At 52.0% G+C, this 16,493-nt stretch overlaps 1 protein-coding gene across 1 annotated transcript in view; it reads right to left on the bottom strand.

Moving 5' to 3' along the window:
- Positions 1-10,540: 10,540 nt before the first annotated feature.
- The window catches only part of VSTM2L (V-set and transmembrane domain containing 2 like), a gene marked incomplete at both ends in the record, with an annotated part of 36,059 nt that continues 30,106 nt past the window's right edge, over positions 10,541-16,493 (bottom strand). The window contains one exon of the mRNA XM_080716400.1: positions 10,541-10,813. Coding sequence (XP_080572526.1) covers positions 10,541-10,813 — 273 coding nt within the window. The remainder of the gene's footprint in view (positions 10,814-16,493) is intronic.

The following is a 16,493-nucleotide window of genomic DNA, read 5'->3' on the forward strand; positions in this document are numbered from 1 at the left end:
AATATTGTACATCCAAAGACAATGTAAACAGAGTTAAAAGTTACTGATAGAATGGGATAGCCGGGCGTGGCAGCGCACGCTTGTAATCTCCGCACTTGGGAGGCAGAGACAGGAGGATCGCGCAGGTTCGAAGCCAGCCGCGTGTGCTGGCTTAGGAGACCCTGTTTCCAAATAAAAATGTAAAAATAGGTCTGGGAGTATAACCCAGAAGTAGAAGGGCTTCCAGGAACCCCAGTACCACCAAAAAAAAAAAAAAAGAATGGGATAAAATATTTCCAAATGCTATATCTGAACGTATATTAATATTTCAAATAGAAATCCTAAAAATTAGCAATGATAAAAGGAAACAATAAAATTTAGGAATAGGAAAAAGAATAAAATAAATAATGAATCTCCAAAGATAACCAATCTAAGTTGTCTGTTGGATGGAAAATCTTGTTTCTCTGGTTCTAGTATATATTACCTATTTCTTCTTTGTAGTTAAATCTCTTTGAGTATTTTCTCTATTACAAGTGTGCACCACCACTCCCTCCTCTATTCTGGTTATTCTTAGGTTAGCTCTTTTAAAATGGGCCCATATTTCTTCAATATCAGATTCCTACTGTCTGATTTTTTTTCTAAGTTATAAGTTATGCATTCATTTTTGGAGTGATCATCTTCTAGGAGCGAGATTCTATTCTCCTTGTAATCTAATTGATTGTTTATACTTTGAATTAAGGCCTTTACCTCAATGGTCGCATCCTTTATTGCTTTTAGACTCTCTCTAAATTCTTTTCCAAGGTCCTGTATTATTTCTACAGTTATATTCCTGATTTGATCTTCTGGAGATCTCTGAATTTCTGTGTTATCAGGTTCTGATAATATGGGGTTGTGGGCATTCATTGCTCTATTGTAGTTCCTCTTTCCCATGATTTCAGAATTTTGTGCCTTCCCTGGATCACCAGGACTTCACTTAGGATGCTCTGTATCTCTAGTCTGTGGTAATCTCAGCCATCACTACTCCTTTACTGGGTTGTATCGCAAAGTCTCAGACCCAGGGAGTTAACCGAGGCTATGTGAGACCGTGGGGGTGCCAGGCTGGGCGTTTTCCCACAGGGAGATGCGACCAGGGTGTGGTATCTCTGCCACTGCTACTCCTTCACTGGGTTGGATTGCAAATTCTCAGACCTAGGGAGATTATCAAAGCTGTGCAAGTCCCTGGGGGTGCAGTACTGGGATTTCTCCTTTAGGGGCCGCAATTTTATTCACAGTTATTGTGTGTGCTGATCAGGAGCTATCGCAGGGTGTGGTGAACTCGCTGTTGCTGCTGGCAATATGGTGCCGCTGCCATGCCCTTGGCCGTGAGGCTGGCGTATTTCTTTTCTGGTTTTGAGCTCTGTTTGAGTCCCTGGAAGGTGTGATGAGCTTGGATACTGGGAGTTTTAAATGTTCTTTGTGCTGAAAGTGATGCTGAATTATACCCGAATGATCCGCAGCTGCTCACTTCAGCTCCTTGTTTACCTTTCCTCTCTGAAGCCTGGTGCTGTGAGGGAAGATGGTGCCAGCACGGCTCTGCCGCCACATTGCAGGCTTGATTTCTTTTCTGGTCTCTGATTGTTCTTCTAGTCTTTTTTTTTTCCCTGTCCCTTGTGTTTACATTTTTTATTTCTCTGTTACTAGTGTTTTCTGGTTATGAAAAGTGCTGATTTTGTGGCAATAGAGATCGAGTTTTAGCAGGACTCATAAATGCTGCTTTTCTCGGTCGCCATCTTCCCAGAAGTCCCTATCTTAATCTTAAAATATTCTTTGAAAACTGAGCGTGGCAGTGCATGCTTGTAATCCCTGAGCTTGGGAGGCTGAAGACAGGAGGATCGCACAGGTTCAAAGCCAGCCTCAGCTACTTAGTGAGGCTCTCAGCAACTAAGTGAGATCCTGTTTCCAAATAAAGTATAAAATAGGTCTGGGAGTATAGCCCAGAGGTAGAAAAGCCCCTGCGTTCCACCCCTAGTACCATGAAAAAAAAAACTCTTTGAAACCCACAAGTGTGTGTGGGTACGGGGGGAATGGGGATTGAACCCAGGAGCTCTCTACTTCTGAATTATACCATCAACCTTGTTTGTTTGTTTGTTTGTTTGTTTGTTTGTTTTGCGGTACTGGGGATGGAACCCAGGGGGCATTCTACCTCCGAGCTATACCCAGCCCAATTTTTTTTTTCTTTATTTGGAAACAGGGTCTCACTGAGTTGCAAAGGGCCTCACTAAGTAATTGAAGTTGTCAGTGAATCCGAATCCTTCTGTCTCAGCAGCCCAAATGCTGCGATTACAAGTGTGCACCACCACTCCCAGCTGTTTTTTGTTTGTTTGTTTGGTGGTACTAGGGGTGGAATCCAGAGGCTTTCTACCTCCAGGCTATACTCCCAGACCTATTTTATATTTTATTTGGAAACAGGGTGTCACTAAGTTGCTGAGAGCCTCACTAAGTAGCTGAGGCTGGCTTCGAACCTGTGCGATCCTCCTGTCTCAGCCTCCCAAGCGCGGGGATTACAAGCATGCGCCACCACACCCGGCTTTTTTATTATTTATTTATTTATTTATTTATTTATTTATTTATTTATTTTGGTGGTACTGGGGTTCCTGGAAGCCTTTCTGCCTCCGGGCTACATTCCCAGACCTATTTTTACATTTTTATTTGGAAACAGGGTCTCCTAAGCCAGCGCGTGGCTGGCTTTGAACCTGCGTGATCCTCCTGTCTCTGCCTCCCAAGCGCGGGGATTACAAGTGTGTGCCACCACGCCCAGCTTTATTTTTATTTTAAAACAGGGTCTCGCTAGGTTGATGAGTCTCTCTACTTGTTGAAGCTGCCCTCGAACCTGCAATCCCCTTGTCTCAGCCTCGTAAGTACTGGGATTACAGGCATGTGTCACCATGCCTGGCAACAATATGTAAAGTTTTGTCATGTTAATATATAAATTTCATATAATCTCAATCAAACAATCAAATTTATTCATTCATTCATGGCATTAGGGATTGAACCCAGGGACATTGTACCTCTGAGCTACACTCCTAGCTCCATTTTACTTTTTATTTTGAAACAGGGTCTCATAAGTTGCTAAGGGTTTCACTAAGTTTCTGTGGTTGGCCTTGAAGCTAAAATCTTCTTGTCTTTGGCCTCCCAAGTATTGGGATTACAGGCATGTGCCACCATGCCCAGTTCAATTGATTTTTTTTAAGTGGTACTGAAGCTTGAGCCCTGGGGCATTCTACCTCTGGGCTACACCCTAGTCCTATTTTATTTTATTTTATTTTATTTTATTTTATTTTATTTTATTTTTGGCGGTACAGGGGATGGAACCCAGGGGCATTCTACCCCTGAACTACACTCCCAGTCCTATTTTTTAATTCTTTATTTTGAAACAGGGTCTCACTAAGTTGCAAAGGGCTTCACTAAGTAGCTGAAGCTGTCTATGAACCACGATCCGCCAGTCTCCGCCTCCCGACTGCTGGAATTACGAGCATGCGCCACCACACCCGGCCTCTTACTCTTATTTTTTATTTTATTTTAAAATAAGGTCTGGTTAGGCTGATGAGAATCTCACTACTTGCTGAGGTTGTCCTCGAACCTGTGATCCTCCTGTCTCAGCCTCCCAAGAACTAGGATTACAGGCATATACCACCATGCCCGGCTTCAATTGAATTTTTTAACTAGATAAAAGTTTCTAGTTCACATAGAAAAGCAAAGAAGAATCCAGGCAAGTTCTGGAAACAAGAATTGTATGGGGGAGTATAATAAACCTTAGAATACATTAACACATGCTACAAAACTATAAAAATTAAAATAGTGTGATATTGACCTTGGAATGAGATTAAGGTAGCAGATGAAAGGCTGAAAAGTAGCCTGTGTATTTGGGACTATACTAATGGCATTTCAAATCACTGGGAACAAATATAAATGGAGTTGAGATGGTACAGAAAAAATTAAAAACCTAGAAAAAATAAATTAGGACCCTAGCTCATTTCTTAGAGCAATTTAAATTCTTGAGGGGTCAAATTTACATTTATATAAACATTTTATAAGTCAGAAGTGGTCAAAATAAAAGATTAACAGGCACACACATTACCTAACAATAAAAAATATTTTCCTCGGAAAAAATACCAGAAACAAAGTCAAAATAGAAAAAAAATTGAAATTCATCTCATAGAGTTGCCACAAATAAATGACAGCCTGCACACCAATAGAAAAATAAACCAAGATTCTGAGCTGCCAGCTCCCAGAAAAGGGAGGAAAAGGACTCTTAAACAGGCAAAACACACCCCCAAACTCAGTCTCACATTTAAGAACCACACAGGGCCTGGAGTGTGGTTCGGGGACAGAGTTGGGATATGGTTCAGGGATCATTCCGTGCTTAGGAATGCACCAGGCACCAGATTCCGTTCCGAGGGACTGGGGGAGGAGAGAGGGAAGGAAAATGTAACCACTAGAAGATTTCAGCTCACCCAAGATCAATACACTTGATTCCGGGCTGCAGAGACCAGGGAAATGGAGGGCCAGGTACTCACCTTACGTGTAGGAGTGTAAATCAGTCCTACTCCACTGGAAAGTAATTTACCACAATTAAAAATGCGTAAACTCTTTGACCCAGCAATTCTAACTTCTAGATATTAATTTTACAAATACATTTGCATATGTATTCACAGATTTATAACCTGGGAAATTCTTGCAGTGCTATTTATAATAGCACACAATCGGAAACAACCTAAATATTCATTGTTTGAGGACTGAATGAATTTTTAGGGTTTGTCTCTATAATGGGATATTCTACCTCCCCCACCCCCCCCAAAAAAAAAACCCAGCTGGGCATGATGGCGCACATTTGTAATCCCAATACTGGAGAGGCTGAGACAGGAGGATCCGAGGCTCGTGGCCAGCCTCAGCTACTTAGTGAGGCTTCCACAACTTAGTGAGACCCTGTTTCAAAATAAAGAACTGAGCTGGGCATGGTAGCGCACGCTTGTAATCCCCACGCTTGGGAGGCTGAGACAGGAGGATCGCACAGGTTTGAAGCCAGTCTCAGCTACTTAGTGAAGCTCTCAGCAACTTACTGAGACCCTGTTTTCAAATAAAATATAAAAAAGGTCTGGGAGTGTAGCCCGGAGGTAGAAAGCCCCTGGGTTCCACCCCCAGTACCACCAAAAAAAAAATTAAAAACTGAGCCGGGCGTGGTGGCGCACGCTTGTAATCCCTGCACTTGGGAGGCGGAGACAGGAGGATCCCGCAGGTTCATAGTCAGCCTTGCTGGCTTAAGAGACCCTGTTTCCAAATAAATAAAAAATATAAAATAGGTCTGGGAGTGTAGCCCGGAGGTAGAAGGGCTTCCAGGAACCCCAGTACCGCCAAAAAACCAAACCAAACCAAAACAAAAAACAAAATAAAGAACTGAAAATAGGGCTGTGGGTGTAGCTCGGAGGTAGAATGCTCCTGGGTTTAATCTCTAGTACTGGAAAAAATAAAACCTAAAAACACGTGGAACCATTGCCGGGATGTATTGTGGTCTTGGGGTCATTCGCTGCCTATAGTTGCTGGCCAGGGGGAGTCTGAAGGCCAAGACGCATCTGAATTTATAACAGGAGCCCTCTACCCACCCTCTTTCCTTCCCTCCCTTCCTCCCTCCCTCCCTCCCTTCCTTCCTCCCTTCCTTCCTCCTTTCCTTCCTTCCCTCCCTCCTTCCTCCCTTCCTTCCTCCTTTCCTTCCTTCCCTCCCTCCTTCCTTCCTCCCTCCTTTCCTTTCTTCCTTCCTTTTCTTTTTTTGGCAGTACTCAGGATTAAACCCAGGGGCATTTCACCTCAGAGGTACACCCTCATATTTTATTTTAATTTTGAAACAGGGTCTCACTAGGTTGCTGAGGGCCTCACTACGTTCCTAGGCTGTCCTTGAACCTGTGATCCTCCTGTCTCAGCCTTTCAAGTGCTGGTATGACAGGCGTGCACCACCATGACCAGCCTTTATTTATTTTTTTAAATGGGGACCACTACATTGCCCAGGCCGGCCTTGAACTCCTAGGCTCAGTGGTCCTCTTGCCTTAGCTTCCTGAGTGCTGGGACTACAGGTACCTGCTACTGTGCCTGGCTCCCGGGGTGGGGGTCTTCTTTCTCATCTTCTTTTCTTCTCTTCCTCCTGGGGCAGGGAGCAGTGAGCCCAGGGCCTCTCAAATGCTACATAAGCATTCTACTACTGAGCTACATACCCATCCCTCGTGTGTGTGTGTGTGTGTGTGTGTGTGTGTGTGTGTGTGTGTGCGTGTGTGTGTCTTACTGAAGGATTGAACCCAGGGGCATTCACTCTATCTCCGAGCTATACCTCCAGCCCCCTTTTAAAAATGTTTCTTTTGTAACAGAGTTTTGCTATGTTGCCGAGAATCTCACTACATTGCAGAGGCTGTCCGCGAACCTGTGATCCTTCTGTCTCAGCCTCCCAGGTACTGAGATTACAGGCGTGCACCACCACGCCCAGCTCCCAGGTTATTCTTATGCTGGGGCACCAAGGGGAAAACGCAGCCTGCAGCTGCCCTGCGGGTGCACGGAGGTTTTCCTGAACCTTCAGGAACTCCCCTCCCAGCCTCCAGTTTCTAGCTGCTCCCTTTCCCCAGGAGGTCCCCCCTAGCTGCGGCCTGAACAGCCGTTTCACATACAAATCACAGCCACAGTGTATGAGCCAGAATTTCCCGAGCACCTGCCAGATGTTTGGTGCAGGCACCTGGGCCCAGGGCCTCCTGTTTCTTCTCACAGCTTTATTGAGATACAATTCACACGCTGCATGATCCACACATTTAGAATTTATATGCTGGAAACCGGGCGTGGTAGCGCAAGTTTGTAATCCCAGCATTCAGGAGGCGAGACCAGAGAATACAGGCTCGTGGACAGCCTCAGCTACTTCATGACTCAGTGAGACCCTGTTTCAAAAAATAACAAGACTTAAAAATAGGGCTGGGGGTGTAGCTTGGAGGTAGGATGGCCCTGGGTTCCATCCCCAGTACCGCAAAAAAAAAAAAAAAAAAAAAAAGAACTTATATACTGTAGCCGGGTGTGATGGCGCATGCTTATAAGCCCTGTATTTGGGAGGCTGTCACAAGTTCGAGGATAGCCTCAGCATGTAGTGAGATTCATCAGCCTAGGGAGACCCTGTTTCCAGATAAATAAAAAGCAGGCTAGGGGTATAGCTCGAAGGTAGAATGCCTCTGAGTTTAATCCCCAATAATACAAAAAAAAAAAAAGAATTTATATGCTGTAGCCTGTAGTCGAGTCTCACCGCTGTGCAGTCATCGCGACTATTTTAGAACATCTCCGCCACCCTCAAAGGGAACCTGTACTTAGGAGCAGTGGCTTCCCGCCCTCCTCTCCCTTAGTCCTGGGCAACCACCGGCGAGTCTGATTTTATCTCTATGGATTTGTCTATTGAGGACATTTCATATGACCTCATATTATTTGTATAGTTCCCTAAGTGTGGCCTTTTGTGTCTGGCTGACCTCACTAAGCCATGTTTCAAGGTTCATCTACAGAGTAGCATGGATCAGAACATCAGCCCTTTTCTTCCTTTCTTTCTTCCTTCCTTCCTTCCTTCCTTCCTTTTTTTTTTCGTGCAGTGCTGGGGATGGAACCCAGGGGCATTCTACCTCCGAGCTATACCCCATCCCTATTTTTTATACTTCATTTAGAAACAGGGTCTCACTGAGTTACAAGGGCCTCACTAAGTAGCGAGACTGGCCGCAAACCACGGTCTTTCTGTCTCAGCCTCCCGAATGCCTGGATTACAAGCGTGCGCCCCCACGCCCGGCTAGAACATCATTCTTTCCATTACCAGATGACATTCCATTGCCCAGATAGAGCACATTCTTTTACAGTTCATCGGTCATGGCCTTTTGGCCATGGCATTTCTGGAAGGGAGCCTGGTCATTGACTAAAGCCTCGCCGCTGGCCTGAGAGGACCACAGGCCACGCCAGACAGCTTTGGGTACCTGAGTTCTCCCATCGCCCGGTGCCCTGCCTGCTCCACAGCCTGGTTTATTCATGCCTTCATCCACCCATCCACACACTTAGGTACCCATCCGCCTACCCACCCATTTAGCCACCCATTCACCCATTCATCCATCTATCCACCCATCCATCAATCCACCCATCTATCCTGCCACCAGCCACCCAGCCATCCGTCCTCCACCCACCCCTCTCTGACCCTCATGCCTCATCTGCTCATCTGCCACGCCTGCCCCATGGCGCTGTGCTGACACACAGGGCTTGCACCTGGGCTGGTCCCCAGCCCCTGAGCGGTGCCCTTGGTTTCTGCAGGTGCACAGAGGAGTCAGCTGGCTGTGAGGGTGTAGCCTGAGCGCCCAGCTCGGACATCCTCAGGCAGCTTCTCAGCAGGCGGGACCCTCAGCTGGGAGGAGCCAGGGGCATCCCAAGCCCATCGGAGAGGGTGAGCCTGTCAGAGCCCCCAGGCTCAGGGAGGGCTGAGTTCAGCGAGGACCCACTTAACCTCTCTGAGGCTGTTTCCTCAAATGTAATAAGGCATAGGGGTACCTCCTAGGAGAAAACAAGATCCCAAAGTAAAGTGCCCGAGCCCCCGGCTGAGCAGATCCACTCCCAGGAATCCCGTGCTCGGTGCCCAGGAGACAGACTCACAGCGGTGCTATTGGCAGCACCCAGGAGGACACACTCCACAGTCCTCTCAACGGTAGGATGGATAAATAAATTGATAAGCAGCCAGATGTGGTGGCGCACACTTGTAATCCCAGCATTTGGGAGGCTGAGACAGGAGGATTGCGGGCAGCCCCAGCTACTTAGTGAGGCTTCTTGGAACTCAGTGAGACCCTGTTTCAAAATAAAGAATAAAAAATAGGACTGGGTGTGTAGCTCGGAGGTTGAATGTCCCTGGATTCCATCCCCAGTACCGCAAAAAGAAAAGAAAAAAAAAGAAAAGAAAAAAGAGAAAAAGATGGTGATTACCTTAAAAGTCAGCACTGTGGTTGCCTTTAAGAAGGAGGGGAGTGATTGGAAAGGCACACGCAGGGCTGGGGCTGGGGTTTGTTCTAGGGTGACATGTTTGGTAGGTGGTGGCTACACAGGTACGTGGTTTATATAAATTGTCACAAACGTGTAAACATAGCTGGGTTTGGTGGTGCACGCCTATAATCTCAGTACTTGGGAGGCTGAGACAGGAGGATTCCAGGTTCAAGACCAGCCTCAGCAATTTTGCAAGACTTTCAGCAAGCCAGCAGGACCCTGTTTCAAAAACAAAAATAAACCAGGCGTGGTAGCGCACCCTTGTAATCCCAGAACTTGGGAGGCTGAGACAGGAGGATCGCAGGTTCAAGGACAGCCTGGGGAATCTAGTGAGGCTCTCATCAACCTAGCCATGGCTTGGGGTGTAGCTCAGAGGTAGAATGCCCCTGGGTTCAATCCCCAGTGCCGCCACCAAAAAAACTCCAGCTGTGTAAACATGTTTTATGCACTCCTTTGTATGTGATTATCTCAGGATCAAAGAATAATTCTCTGCCTGCTAAGTGGATTGGAGCCCAGCAAAAAACGGCTTCTCTTCCCACCTCTCCGCAGCCCCCCAGTTTCCGTGCTGGTGAGGACCCCGCTGAGCCGGGTCCTCAGAGTGTGGACGTGGGCTGGCTAGGCTGTGCCCACCTCCCTCTTCCCCCCCCAAAAGCCCAGGAAGACTCCACCCAGAGCTTGTTTTAAACCGCTTTATTGAGGTTGGTTGGTAGTGACGGATTGGATGTGTACGGGGCTACCCGCTCACCTCTAGGCAAAGCCCCCCCTGTCCCGCCCCATCCCTCGCTGAGGGGCAGCCAGAGGTTTGAGCCAGTTCCGGGGTGGGGGCGGGGTGGGCCCAGTAGAAATATTTACAAACCACCAGCGGGTGTCCCTGGTCTGGAGTGGGAGGGCATTGGTAGAGGCCCTGGCTCGCGCCGTCCCAGGCCCTCGGTGGACTTGGGGGCCCCAAGAAGGGGCTGGGACAGTGGGGGCTGGCAGAGGGGGCTCCTGGGGGAGCCTCGAAGACCCTGGGAGGGTCCTGCTGGTGCAAAACTCTGCGTGGGGCCTGGGGCGGGGGAAGGGCCTCCCCTGGTTTGCTGAGTGCTGGGGCAGAGGTTCCTGGCTTCCAGCTCCCGGGAAGGGCGGACAGAGCCATTTCTGGATACGACGAAGCTGGACGGGAGAGGCCCCCGGGGCGGGGGCGCCCCCTGGTCTCCGGGAGCTGTGCCCCCGATCCTCACCAGGGGTGGCTGTGCAGCGCAGAGCAGTCAGTCCAGTCGGAGAGGGACCGAGGTCCACCCCTGCAGGCCCCAGCGGAGGCCGGCGGGAAGGAGGGAGGCGAGGCTGGGGGCGAGCAAGCAAAGCGGGCCGGGGGCTGCGCCGGAGCTGAGCGGGCAGCCCGGGGGCGCGGCCCCTCCCAGCCAGGCGGGCGGGGGCGGGCGGGGTGCATGCTGAGCAGGCCTGGGGCGGGGGCGCGGCCGGCCGCAGGCAGTCCCGGGTCCCGGCTCCGCGCTCGCTCGCACAGCGGCTAGAGGCTGCAGGCCTCCGGGTCCACCGAGCGCTTCCGCAGCTCCTTGCCCGGCTTGGGCGGCGGCGGCGCGGGCGCGGCCGGAGGGGCCTCGGGCAGCTGCAGGACGGAGTTCTCTCCCGGCTGCACCCGCAGGTAGGCCTTGACCTTGTGGTGCCGGGCCTTGCCGTCGCTCAGGTCGATGACCCGGCACTCGTAGGTGCCTTCGTCCGCGGGCTTCACCCGGGACAGCCGGAGCTTGTGGGAGATGTTGCTGCCCACCACCTTGACCACCTGGGGGCGACAGAGAGGCCGTGACCCGCCGCTCCCGAGGGCGGGCAGGTGGGGGTGAGGAGTGCCCGCCCAGGGCCCCAGGACACTCCCGCAGGGGCACCCCAAGGTTTGCAGGAAGGCTAAATAGCAACAAACCAGCTGGGCACAAGGGCGCACGCCTGTAGTCCCAGTACTCGGGAGGCTGAGACAGGAGGATCGCAGGTTCGAGGACAGCCTCATAGCAAACAGTGAGACTTTCATTAACCTAGTGAGACCCGGTTTCAAAATAAAACTAAAATAGGTCTGGGGTGAGCTATCGACCCCTGGGGTCAATCCCCAGTACTACAAAATAAATAATCAGATCATACATACACACACACATACATACAAAGAAAGGCTAAGGATGTACTTCAGAGGCAGACTGCCCTTGGGTTAACTTCCAAGTAGAAAAAATAAAAATAAACCAGCAGCAATTCTCCTGTCCATGCCCAGCACAGATAACTGAACAGTGGGGTTTGGGGGAACCCGCAGCAGGAAGGCCGGGCAGCGGTGGGCAGAGCTCCGCAGGGCACAGCGCCGGGCACAGCGAGGCTCGGCAAAACAGAGGCCGAGCGCCAGGGCACCGGCAGGGAAAGGGCTCTGCAGGAGTCCTACAGTGTGATGCCATTTATGTAGATAAACAGAAAATACTCTCCACTGGTTTCGCAGTCTCCGTGTGTAAAAATTTAAAAATAGAAGGGAAACCGCCTCCCGGCAGCGTGGGCTCTCTGGAGCTGAGCGCAGCAGGGTGAGGGGCACCGCAAAGCCGGCTTCCCGTCAGTGGGGGCTGAGTACAAAGAGCGCGGGGATGCAGGATGCGGCGGGTGGAGCAGGGTGATTGTTATATGGGTCTTTGCAAAACTAGCTTTTTTTTTTTTTTTTTTCGGTAGTGGAGGTGGAACCCAGGGGCCTTCTATCTCCGAGCTACACCCGCAGCCCTATTTTTTAGTCTTTATTCTGACAGCGTCTCACTGAGTTGCAGAGGGCCTCACTTAGCAACTGAGGCTGTCCGCGAACCTGATCCTCCCATGCGTGCACCACCACGCCCGGCTAAGGCTTTGGCTTTTTGTTGGTTGGTTTTAGCTGGCTGGGTTTGGGGGTGGGGAAGGGGGTTTGAACCGAGGGACATTCTACATCCAAGTATACTCCTGGCCCTTTTTATTTTTTGTTTTGACCTCTTTAAGGTCCTGAGGCTGGCCTCCAACCTTCAGTCCTCCTGTCTGAGCCCTGCTGGGGATTTTTTCCAATGCCAAGAGAAAAGGCAGATGGGCCATTGTGTTAGATACAACGCTAGGATGCTGGGTGAAAGGTACCAGGGATGCTGCTATCTGTTTGTGCAACTTTCTATGAGTCTGCCACTCAAAATAAAAGTTTTAAGCCAGGCGTGGTGGTGCACGCTTATAATCCCAGCTTTTGGGAGGCTGAGACAGGAGGATCACGGTTTGTGGACAGCCTCAGCTACGTAGTGAGGGCCTTTGCAATTCATTGAGACCCTGTTTCAAAATAAAGAATAAAAGCCGGGCGTGATGGCGCACGCTTGTAATCCCAGCACTCGGGAGGCTGAGACAGAAGGATCACGATTCGCGGACAGCCTCAGCTACTTATGAGGTCCTCCACAACTTAGTGAGACCCTGTTTCAAAATAAAGAATAAAAAATAGGGCAGGGGGTGTAGCTCAGAGATCAAATGCCCCTGGGGTCCATCCTCAGACTTGCAAGAAAAATCAAATAAATTTTTAAAAAAGAATAAGAAATAGGGCTGGAGATGTAGAAATAGGGCTCGGAGGTAGAATGCCATTGGGTTCCATCCCCAGTACTGAAAAAAAAAAAAAAAAAAGGTTTTGGAAAAGGGGAGGAGAGTGGCGAGCCTCTGGAAAGGGCGGTGTCTAGGGGCTTCCCTGACTCTTCTTACAGCTGGAAGAAGCCCCTGCCCGCCCCGCCCAGACAGAACAGCAGAGCTCAGTCCCCACCGCAGGGTGAGCTGCTCCAGGCCTCCCTCCCACCTGCTGCCTCTCGGGCAGCCAGGTCCAGGCCAGGGGCCTCAGGCTGTGGCCTGGCCCACCCTCACTGGCCCCTCTCCTCTGGGTTAGCCTGGAGGGGAAGCCAGCTCCGGGCCCCAGGTGAGTACCCCTGGAGTCCCTGCACAGTGAGGGGCCAGGGTGCACAAGCCTCCAGCCACACAGCCAGCCCTCCACAAGTGACTTCTCAGGTCTCACTCATCTGCCCTGACCTCCCCAGGAGGCTCTTATGAGAAAGTCTGACCTCAGGACCCTTGCACAGGCTGGTCTCTGCCTGCATGCGGAGCCCCATCTGTCTCCACCGGCTTAACTCCCATTCATCCCTAAGTGTCACCTCTTCCAAGGAGAATCCCATCCCCGTCACACCCTGTTTCCTGCTTAGCAGCCCTCATGGTTTGAATCGCTTCCGCTTCCATGTCTGCTGGTTTGAATTGGGTTTCCCTCTCTGCCTGGGGCGGGGCAGGGGTGCGGTTTTTGCTCCGTGTGGGTGGCCATGATAGATCCCAGCACCAGCCAATAAGCACACTCACCGCACCTCCTCCTACACACCAGTGAACCCGCTTTGCAGATGGGGAAACCGAGGCAAGCGGTGACCGCCAGGAGTAAGGACTGAACCCGGCCTGCACGCCACGCGGTGTGACCCATGCACAGAGGGTCAGAGCTGGCAGGGCCACAGCGGGGGCTCCTGGGGCGGGGACGCAGGGGGGGGCCGGGAGCGCATCGCCCTGCTGGTCACAGGGCTCCTGATGAAGCAGGAGGCGCCGAGGGGGCCTCGGGCAGAACTTCCCAGTGGCGAGGAGGGGTGCCCTTCCAGCCGCCCCCTCGGTGTGAGGGCCAAGGAGGGGGCGCCCCTTTTCTGGTGCCAGGCCCAGCTGGAGCCCGCCGGCCACCCACCCCCTCTCTCCCGGCCAAGGGCACAGAGGAGCCGGGTCCTGCCGGGCTCTCGGCGCGCTAGGAGATGCTGGCGCAGCGGGAGCGAATTACCTCAACATCTGCTTCCCTCACGGATATTAATTATCCTTCATTTGTCAACCCTACAAGGCGCTAATGGAGTAATAATGCAAAGCTCTGGGAGCAGCAGCTCCTGGGGAGGGAGCCTCCGCCCACGCCCCCCCCTCTGGAGGCGGAGCCTCGAGGAGGCCTCCCCAGCAAGCCCCGGAGGAGGGGGGACGCCCTGGGGCCTGGGCCCTGACCCGGACAAACCCCCAGCCCTGGCCTGGGTCTCCTTGGATTACATTCACGCATTCATTCAACAAACATCCAGAGGGGGCCGCTCCGTGCTGGCTGTGAACCAGCCTGACCCAGCCATGGCTGACCGTCCCTGCAGAAGGCAGACCACCGGCTGGGCCTCCAGCCCTGACCTCCGCACATTCTGCAGAACCAAAGGTTGAAAACAGTCCCGGCCCTGAGGCGGTGCTGGGCTGAAGCCCGCGGGGTGCTTGCGCACTGCGAGGCGCTGCGTGCACCAAAGCCTCAGGATCTTACTTAAACCTCGCTGTCACCCCACGGCGGGGCCCCGGGAGGACACCGCGGTGTGGGCCAGGAAAGCATCGGAGAGCGCCAAGTGCCTTTCCCAGGGCCACCGGGGGGACAGGCCGAACTCTGGGACTGGACGCCTCCTCTGCACAGAAGCTGTAGGGCCGGTCGTCTTCCCCCTGCTCCCTCCTCCCGAACACCAGGCTGCTTGGGGGAGCCCAGGCCCAGCCTCGCTCACTGGAGGGACCCTTCGTTCCTTTTCAGCTCTGGGGGTGTTGGGAGCAGCCTGTTGGGTCTCATCATTCACTCACTGTGCGGAAACCCGTTGGCTCTGAGCGACTGGACGCCCGGCCAAGGCCCGGCTGTAAATCACTAGCACCTGGGCAGCATCGACAGGCCTTCGCGGTGCAATTAAGCACCTAATTGCGCTGAAAGAGACGAGGCTGAGGCCTCGCAGGCCCAGCCCAGCCTACCCCCACATGCTCCCTGGCCAGGCCCTTCCAGGAATGACAGGGACACCCGTCCCTCCCACCCTGCCAGGAAGGGCGTGGCGGAGCCTGCCTGAGGCCACCCTGCGAGCAGTGGCCTCTGGTGGAGGCAGTGGCCCTGCTCAGAGCCTCCTTCCGCTCCGCCCGGCTTATTCAGAACCCAATTCACAGGGTCCCCCAAACCCAGGCCCCTGAAGGCCTCAGACCATCCAGGCCAAGCCCTGCCAACTCCTGGCCCCTGTTTTCCTTCCATGCTCTGGCACGACCCATTCCTTCAGGCCATCAGTCTTCCTCCTGAACATCGCCGGCCCCTCGCTCGGCTCCCGACCCAGCCTCCACAGCTGGCTTCTCACATCTGGGTCCACGCCCATCCACTGTGCTACCCGGCCCTCTGGCTCTCAGCGCCCCTCTCCTCATCACCTAGGTCACCACCTGTCTCCATGGAGGCCTAGAAGGACCCGGAGAGCAGGGACTGGGGCCTCTCGGGGTGCCTTCTGCTTACCCTTAAGGTGCCACCCCCCACCATGAGACCCCCTGGGGAGCTGAAGGGGAGACTCCCTCCGTCCCTCACCCCCTTCCTTCCTAGACTGAGCCCAGGGGCGTTCTACCTCTGAGCTACACCCCCAGCCCCTTTATTTATTCTGAAACAGTCTCACTAGGTTGCTGAGGGCCTTGCTACATTGCTGAGGCTGGCCTGGAACCTGTGGTCCTCCTGTCTCAGCCTCCCAAGCACTGAGATCACAGGCCTATACCACCACACCTGGCTTAAGAATTTCTTAAAATTAGGAAGCTGGGGATCACCCCTACTTGCAAAACTGGTTAAAGGGAAATTCATTTCAACTCTAGTACAAAGGATTTTAATTAGTACAGAGGAAAACTCCCAGAACTTGACAGTGGCCGGTAGGCAGAAGTGTCTGTCTGAGCCACCAGATGAGGCCCTTCCTGCCTGCTGAATCCTCAGCATATGGGGGCTACCAGGGGAGAGCTTGCGGGGCCAGGGGTCGCTCCCCAGGCCCAAGTTAAATGAGATCATTCATGGAGAGTGCTCATGACGGTCCCTGACATATGGCAAGCACGCGATAACGTCAGCTGCTTTATTATTACTGGATTATTATTATTTTATTGCAGATGCCTGTCCTTCCATATAGATGGTCTCACTAGGAGAATCTGAGCTCTTTCCACTCCCTTGCCCGCTTCTCGCTGAAAGAAAGTCTTCCGAGTCACAGATTCATGTTAAAAAAGTTTCCACCCTTGTAAACAACCACTGCCATTCACACAGGCAAATCACGGCACTTTACAGGTGCCACAGTGTTTCCTCCTCTGCCTCCGGCAACAGGCAACTTGGGAAATGGAGCTGCAGGGCGGTGTCCGAGCAGGAAGCGGGACTCGGCTGTGGGACCCTGGGCGCTGACCCCGCCCCGTCCTTCTGATCCCAGCTGTCAGTACTGAGTACCACGGACTCTGGTCCCCGGTCCTATATGGCAGGCCAGCAGACCCATCTTTTTTCTTTTTTTCTTTTTCTTTCGTGGTACAAGGGATTGAACCCAGGGCCTCACACATGCTGGCTAAGGGCTCTACCACTGCACTACATCTCCAGCCCTTTTAAAATTTTATTTTGAGACAAGGCCTTGCTAAGTTACCCAGGCTGGCCTCCAACTTGTAATCCTCCTACCTCAGCCGCC

The sequence above is a fragment of the Muscardinus avellanarius genome (assembly GCF_963383645.1).
Source record: "Muscardinus avellanarius genome assembly, chromosome: 19".
Lineage (NCBI taxonomy): Eukaryota > Metazoa > Chordata > Mammalia > Rodentia > Gliridae > Muscardinus > Muscardinus avellanarius.